Source organism: Crocodylus porosus, unplaced genomic scaffold (assembly GCF_001723895.1).
Source record: "Crocodylus porosus isolate Cpor-Errol unplaced genomic scaffold, CroPor_comp1, whole genome shotgun sequence".
In the NCBI taxonomy this organism is placed as follows: Eukaryota; Metazoa; Chordata; order Crocodylia; family Crocodylidae; genus Crocodylus; species Crocodylus porosus.
The window spans coordinates 68,280,365-68,288,629 of NW_017728909.1; the positions used below are offsets into that span (position 1 = coordinate 68,280,365).

At 39.9% G+C, this 8,265-nt stretch overlaps 1 protein-coding gene across 9 annotated transcripts in view; it reads left to right on the top strand.

The window, feature by feature from the left end:
* Window positions 1-8,265, top strand: part of PAM (peptidylglycine alpha-amidating monooxygenase) — a 263,686-nt gene that overhangs the window by 128,664 nt on the left and 126,757 nt on the right. For all 9 annotated transcript variants that reach the window (XM_019532420.1, XM_019532427.1, XM_019532419.1 and 6 more), the window contains exon 4: window positions 3,732-3,789. In XM_019532420.1, the coding sequence (XP_019387965.1) occupies window positions 3,732-3,789 (58 nt within the window). The remainder of the gene's footprint in view (window positions 1-3,731; window positions 3,790-8,265) is intronic.

An 8,265-nucleotide genomic window follows, 5' to 3' on the forward strand; every position in this document is an offset into this window, starting at 1 on the left:
ACACAAGTTATTGGAGAGTAGGTTTAGATTAGACATCCACAAGAACTACTTCACAGTTAGGGCGGCTAGGAGCTGGAACCAACTTCCTAGGGAAGTGATGCTGGCTCCTACCCTGGGGATCTTTAACAAGAGGCTTGATGACTACCTGGCTGGACTCATTTGAGTCCAGTCTTTTCTCCTGCCCGGGCTGGGGGTTGGACTTGAAGATCTACAAGGTCCCTTCTGAGCCTACTTCTATGATTCTATGAGATGCATCATTGGGACTTAACAATAACTGAGAAAAAGAGAGAGAAATCAATGTCTCAGTTTTGGTTTTGCATCCTAATTTCTAATAATATTCCTAGTTTCCTAGAATACCAGAAACAGCTAGCTGATCATCTGGATGGCCTCTGAATACTTGCTGTAGAATGTTATTTTCTCACTAGGGTGTTGACACCCAGTAACTTGTGCTGGATTAAAATTTATCACTTGTGCCTTAGCTAAAACTAAGTACCCATTCAGTCCTGATTTGACGATTTTTAAAGAGATGAAAAATTAATTATTTCCCTCACTAGATTGTGTCAATGATTAATCACCCCCCACCATTAAAGGTTTGGGCTTTAATTCTGTTTTAATTTGTCTGGTTTTATAATCAGCCATTACGTCTTGTTGACTTTTGGAACTATTTGTTTCTGACATTATTTTAAAAAGCAAAAAAAAAATGCTGCTGAACTAAGTATTCAATAAAAAATGTAATGTGAACTGGATATTATTAATATTAAGAGGGCTGTCATATTATCACTGTTAACCCCATGAAAGTACATAGAACACACAAATCCACCTAATGTTAATTGAATCGGTTCTTCCCAGCTCTGACAAAAAAACAAAAGCCTTTTTCTTATCTAACTATGTACATCTCTGCTCTGTGTAACCACCTGTTCTTATCACCACTACACCTGTCCTTTCTCCTCAATTCAATCTAATTGTTTTAAGTTTACTTGCTGCTTCTTGTCCTAAATTAGGTTGTTATCTATTCGGAATGGAAACTTTATCTTAATCTGTGTTTGCAGGGCTTGCTACAGTGAGGCCTATATCAGTTTTGGAATCTGGGGGTGCTGTACAAATGGATAGTGACCTCTCCCGATAAACTTTTTGCCTTCTTTTAAAGGCACCCAAAGCTACAGAAATTTTAAAATGCTAACAGAAATGTATTCGTGTTATAAAGTAGCTCTTTGTAAATTCTATCTTTATTCATATCTGACACATTAATGCAGAAGTGCTGTTGTCAACCTCATAGAGGTACACTCATATCTGCTGGGAGGTTAAGAAGTGGTAATGCTATAGTAGCAACTCATTAGGGGTGCCCTGATAGATTTTGGGGGCAGTTACCAATACCCAATATTTAAGGAGGCGTATCAATCGATACCGATACAATTTCTGCCTCCAGTTGATAAGTCTGTTTGGTGGAAAGGGAAGGGGCATGGGGGGGCGGATCAATGCCCCCCTGCAATGAGGGAGGGAGGGGGCAGGGTCAGGAGCTGCCCAGCTGCTGGCAGTGGGGCAGGGATGGCTTCTGCTGCTCCTTGAACCCCGGGAGGGCACAAAAGGGGTGTGTGCCCCTAGATCTGCACAGGGAGGGGCAGGCAGGCAGGCTGCAGTTGAGGCCTGGAGCTGAATCAGCGCAGGGCTTTTCTCTCCAGGGACTGGGCTCAGACTGGATACTGGTGGCACTGGGAGGGGGCTGCAGCCACCCCAGATTTCACTGCAGCTTCACACCCAGCACCACAAATGCCAGCCGCCCGGCACAGCTCTGGCTCTTCCTGGTGCGTGGGTGGAGGCAGGGCATTGACTCAGGGCTACACCAAGCAGCTGAGAGATGCAGTGCTGGGAGTGGAGGTGGTGAAATTTGGGATGGCTGCAGCCCCTCTCCCAGTGCTGCTGGCGCCAGCTCCAAGCCTAGTCCCCAGTGAGAAGAGCCCCGTGCAACTGCAGCTGCAGCCTGCCCATCCCGCCCTACACAGATCTGGGGGCACACATCCCCACCCCCCATGCCCTTCCAGGGTGCAAGCAGCAGCCACAACTGCTCCCCCACAAGCCCCGCCCCAGCTGGGCAGCACCTGCTGCCCCCTCCATCCCTCACCATAGGGGGCATTGATCTGCCTCCCCCCACACCCCTTCCCTCACTCCTCTCCTTCCAGCACGCCAGACTTAACCACTGAAGGTAGCTCTCCATGCTGCCGGCTGTGCTGTTCGCTCCCTGGGTGCTATGCATTTATCGGCCAAATTATTGGCCTCATTGGGCCGATTTTTGATGGAATCAGTTTTCCTTATGTTGGTACTGATCCGATATCGGACTGATGTATAGGTGGACCTCTACAACTCGTGCATGATGCAGTTTCGTGACTAAGCTGTCCTAGGAGGGTAGTGTTACCATTGATTCCCTGCCTCTCCCCTCGACACCACTTACTTTTATGGAGCCTGTCCCACATTCAGCAGCCAGGACCTGCCTTGAATGCAAGGCAGGTTACCATACATTCTGTTTTGCCACACAACAAATGTATCCTACATGTTAGTGGTAGATTGTTGCTAATTTTACTGATGGGTCTCCAGAATTACTGTGCTGGCAGAGTTCTGAAATCATCCAGTGTTCTTTGGATGACCTTGAAACCCAAGTAAATTCCCAGGACAAACAACAGGTTCAGCAAACCTGCACATGCCTGTCTGTCTATCAGCTCTTTCCTCCATCTTAAGAGGACCTTATCTGTTGTTGTTTTGGAAATATTAGAGTTTTAGAGGCTAAATTGCTGTAGCATTGCTTCTTCTCTGCCTTTTTGCTCCCGGTAACTTCATATGATTTATTCTTGGCACCCTCAGCAGCATGACCAAAGCTGGATACAGAGGTAAAAGCAGCTGATAGAACTTGATCATGAGTCTTTTGAGTACTCTAGCTGCTAATCACCCAGTGATTGGCATTTTAAACTGAAACAGATTTTAGGGCAACAAAAATGACAGTAGCAATCTGAAAATGGTTTGTGCTGGCTACCTTCCTACTATTGTGTCTCAAGGGATTAGTCATCTAACTGCTCTTGGAATGGGATGGTTCTGTACAATTAATAACCAAGGAGAACCGCAAATTATGCTCTGTATTGATTCTGTTCTCTTGCATTGGATTTTGTTAGGGGCATATTCTTCTCTCAACTTCCTGGCATAATTCCCAATGATACTAATTGGAGTTGGGTGCAGGTAATTTTACTGTAGCACACATTTTCAATATTTATATGCTTTATGGCTCGAGTATACCATTCAAAGCTAGACACGAGGGAAGAATTACTGATTCAGGTAGAAATGTGTTTAGTAATGAATTGCTATTGATTTCTGAAATACAGAAAGATTAAAATTTTAAGAGAATAGTATATTATAGTCAAAGAGGAAAAAAAAGGCCAAGAAAGTGCCACTTCATTTAGTGTGTTCCTTTGATTTGTGTGGTGGTGTATCAGAGAAATGACAGAGGCATGCACTTCTTTAAATACTTAAGGCTTTTAGGTAGCCTTAGTGAATAATTTTAACAGTCAGGTTTATGTGGAGCCAGTTTAGGGTAACTTCCTATCTTCTTTTTAATTTTTTTGCTTGGCGTACCATTGGAACTTAGTAAAAATAACTTTAAAAATATATAGAGAGCGTTGTTAGTTTTTTCCCCCTGTTCTGGTAATAATCAATTTTAAGATTAATTTTGTTCTTTGTTTCCTTAATAGTCTGATACCTACCTCTGCATGTCATTACGTCTGCCAGTGGATGAGGAAGCCTATGTAGGTGAGTATTAGTTGAATGGAAAATCTGATCAAGCCCTTGTGAAATTATTCAACAGTTTCTTTGACTCATATGAGCCTAATCTTTTACTGTCAGAGTTTCTAAAATACATTCATCATGCCTAATGCAGAAACAAACTGGAGAGAGCTACTTAGAGTCAAGATAACAAACTGTAGCTGGAGAGATTCATGAGCAATAGTAGTTAAGGAGCTGCATGCAGATGCCTATAGCAGCCAATACCGAGCCGTCCCATTTGTAAAGTATTGGCTTTCTGTCTGCGGTTGGATACTTAATTCCGCTTCAGTGAACAGACTGTTTATTTACCTGCCTGTACAGGCTGTAAATCCTTTGCACTTACAATCAACAATGGGCACAGTAAGATCTTACCTGTCTGCAAAATATATATATTCTGGCCTGGATGACGTGATGGGTAAATGACAGAATGTACTGCAATAGTTTATCGATGTTTAGATCAAAGAAGTAGATAAGTAAAGTAAGCACTATGTGTTCAGTGCCTCTTCTGGACACCTTCAGTTTTATTCCATTTTACTTGCAAGCATTTAGCTGTTCAGTAAGAAAGAGAAGACTTGCAAATAGTTTATTTAACTGAAGTTGGTTTCACCATGGTATATGGCTGGAAAGAAGAACAGAGGTAAAGGTAGACCATCTGTATTTTATCCACTTCCCATTATCCCTGTATGCCTTGGGGAACGTTCTGAGATGGTGGCTCTTAGATGTGTATAATTATTTGCTGCTGGAATGTTAAAAAAAATTATACATCTATGTTGACTGGTTTGCAAGAACTGGTATTTAGATTTGGAATAGAACAGTATGCTTACATTTTTACACTGTACTGTTGCAACAATCATAGGAATAATAAAAATCGAGTAGATTTTTCTTGAGGCTTTCTAACATGAGCTGTCACTATGTAGTAATTGAAGCAGCTGCTGACTTGAATTATCTTTTGGCTGTGAGACTTGACCCCTAGAAACTAAATGAGCATGAAAAGATTATGAATGTAGTTCATTCTTTGATAAACTATTTCTTACCATACAGGTCATGTAGTAAACTCTGCTGTTTCTGTGCAATTGAAAAACTATATACCAAACTTTATTTATGCACAATTTATATTTAGCACTTCAATGAATTTCAAAATTGCAGTATGTTCTCACTTAGAAAGTTAATAGATTGCATCTTTTATACTTTGCAGAAAGTTTGTTTCTGTAATTTGGCATTTAGAAACATTAAATATATATAGCATATGTTTAGTTTGTGTGCATTTTAGAAGTGGCATACCAAAAGAGCAGACTTTTAAAATAATCATGGAAGAGGAGTAAATCACGTAAGGTGTTAGTGGAAAATCCAGAGAAACATCTTCATATCCGGAAAGAGAAGGAAGGGTAGCTTTTAAATAGCTGTGTATCCTTGATTTTTTTCTCATCTCTCCTGGATGCAAAACTTTTGTTCTACATGTTCCATAACATATAATTATTACAGCTGGACTTCTGTCAATTAGGAATGCCAAGATTTGCTATTTGTAATGAATCATCAGGGCTTTGTGAAATGGTGACAACATAGTGATGTTCCTATTGCCTTGAATTATACTGATATCTCTGACACTTGCATTTCTGTGACTTTTGCCTCCACAGACATGGTCTGTTTTCTTTTACTTTAAAATGTCTTCCTCTTTCTTTAATGTTAGTTCTGTCACCTATTATTAGGTTGGAGAGGAGATAGGCTCTTAGAACCTCATCCTCACATGTGGTTTCTGGTTATCACCTAGTACTTTGAGGATATTTCTGCGCATGACAGAAGGACTAATTCAGTCCCTGCTTCTAGGAGAGATGCTGGGCCAGTAGTTACTTGATGTACTGTTTCACGGCTCTTGCTAGACCAGGTGTCCTAGGGACATGGCCCATTAAACAATAGGAGATCATTCACCAATATATACCTCTATGGGAAAGGCTAAGCGCATGTGCATGTGCTTATGAAACACAATAAACATTGTTTCCCCGTGCGCTGCCAGGAGTGACCAGGAATAACGGTCACAAGCTGGCGGAGGGTAAGTTTAGATTAGATATTAGGAGGCGCTACTCTTTCCTGCCAAGGCAGGGGGTCGGACTAGATGATCTACCTAGGTCCCTTCCGACTCTAGCTACTATGAAACTATGAAACATGAAAAATGTCAAACTGTGAAATGGTCCATGGTATAAAATACCAGTATAGCAAATCACAGCTTCCATTCAGGGGAGAAAGTTCATTGGGGAAGTTTGTGCAGTAATTGTTTGGTTTTTTGGGTTTTTTAAATGAGAAATAAGATCATTTTTCTTTCTTTTCTTTTTTTCCTATTACTACTATTTTTTCCAGTATGGTAAGTGAACAGTGAATTTCTAATTATTTAAGAATGTGCATCTATACAGATTAAATTAACTTTTGCAGTTAGATATTCCATAAAATGCACATTACAAGAGCATATCATTCTAGTATACATTTGAATGAGCTGCTGACTACATTTCTGAGTACTGGAGAACCTCCAGCTTCACAAGACCTGCACGTATAAATCAAGGGCCTTTTAATATATTTTCTGGATCTACCATTCTAAGTGCTGTCTGGAAATTTATAGAGATGCAGAAGAACTGTGTCTGGTATTTTTAAATCATCAGCACTTTTTCCTTATATTAGAAATGAATAGCATGACATAAATAATCACTTAGTCAGTACTGTCTTGTTTATGTATGGCATTCTTGGTTTAGGATCAAAATATCAAATTTGATGTTTGAACCTGATTGGTTCAACCAGGACTGCATTGTAATTTAATGTCTCTAAGGTGAATTGGGTGAGGGAAGCTATTTTAAAATGAAATGGGAACATTTCTATTATGTGTATTTTAGAAAAAAATAAGATTTTTTTTTAAGTATCCTCAAATGTTGTTTTGTGGATAAAGAGTCATGCCAGAAAGGGGCTTTGAGTCACTGAATAGTGCTGGCATTGATACAATCTACTTTTGACTACTGAACTGTAGTGATATCTAAAGAGTGTTCTACAGACACTCGGAAGAATTGAGTCTGACAGCAAACCACTCAGCCAAGAAATTTGACTGTCATCTTCATCCCCTTACTTTCACTCACATGACTGACCAGTAAATAAATGTGTCTTTTTCTTCCTGACTGATGGTAAGCCCTTATCTGTCACATTGCGCTATACAAATTAGATGGAGCCTATTACATTCAGAAATCCAGATGGAACTAATTACATGATTTATTGCTTTTTTTTCATACATGACTCCTGAACACTGCAGGTTTGTTACCATGGTAATGCATGTTTAAACATGCTCATTGTTAGGTAACATTAACATGACTGAATTAAATGCATCTAGATGCCTGTGTTAACCCATTAAGTAGTGAAGGTTAATTTATTCTGGTCATTTTTAGCTCATTTCTTATAAATGAATTCAGTTATATGATGTAAGATAATTTTGTTTGAGGAAGAAAAAAGCTGTCTAAAAGACGAAAATTGGGTCCAGCCATAATGAGTTGATCCTTGTTAAATTGATAAGGTAATTACTTAAATAGTTAAATTAAACACAGGATCAACTAGGTACCCTTTCGACACCACCTTGTTCCCCATAATTCCTAGTATTAATAATTAAGAGGTCTTTGGATAGGGGTGCATGGTAAATTAGAAAAGAGATGCAACTGTCATGTATGTCTTTCTCTGAAAAATGGTGTTTTCCTGCTCTCATGTACCACTAATGTCTAGGACTTCAGCAGTTGAGGTGTGGTTGGAATGCACTTACGGAGGCCAGCCATCCTTGGGTCTCCCTTCTTCGGCTCATTCATTCCCTTTGTCATCTATCCTGAGATACTAGGTTGCCAAGCCAAAATGCACTTAAAATCCAGTCTAAAGTTTATTGAAGTAAAGGGATGCCTTTCAAATAGGCTATGATTCAGCACCTTGTAAAGTGCTCACATACATCTGTAGATGTTACAAGACATTACATTATGTTATCAGAATGAACTCTTTAAATACAGTGTTATATCTATTTCTATATATCTTCATCTTAAAATAGAAAAGAATAAATTCCTAATCTTTGGTATAGTTAAACTGGTACCCTCTTCTGCAGCTTGGTATATATATAAATGTGACATCCAGTCTATAAATATTCATTCTTGTAAGAATTTAAGGGGAGATTACCAACTAAAATACCAAATAACTGAAAGTAGCAGCAGATATTGTGCCTCTCCAGCATGACTTGCTAGTGTTTATGTTTTCATAATCCAATTTTCCTGTTTTCAATATTTTTTTTCATAGAACCATAGGAGTAGGGTCGGAAGGGACCTTGTAGATCTTCAAGTCCGACCCCCTGCCAGGGCAGGAGAAAAAAACTGGGCTCAAATGATCCCAGCTAGGTAGGCATCAAGCCTCCTCTTAAAGACCCCCAGGGTAGAAGCCAGCACCACTTCCCTCGGAAGTTGGTTC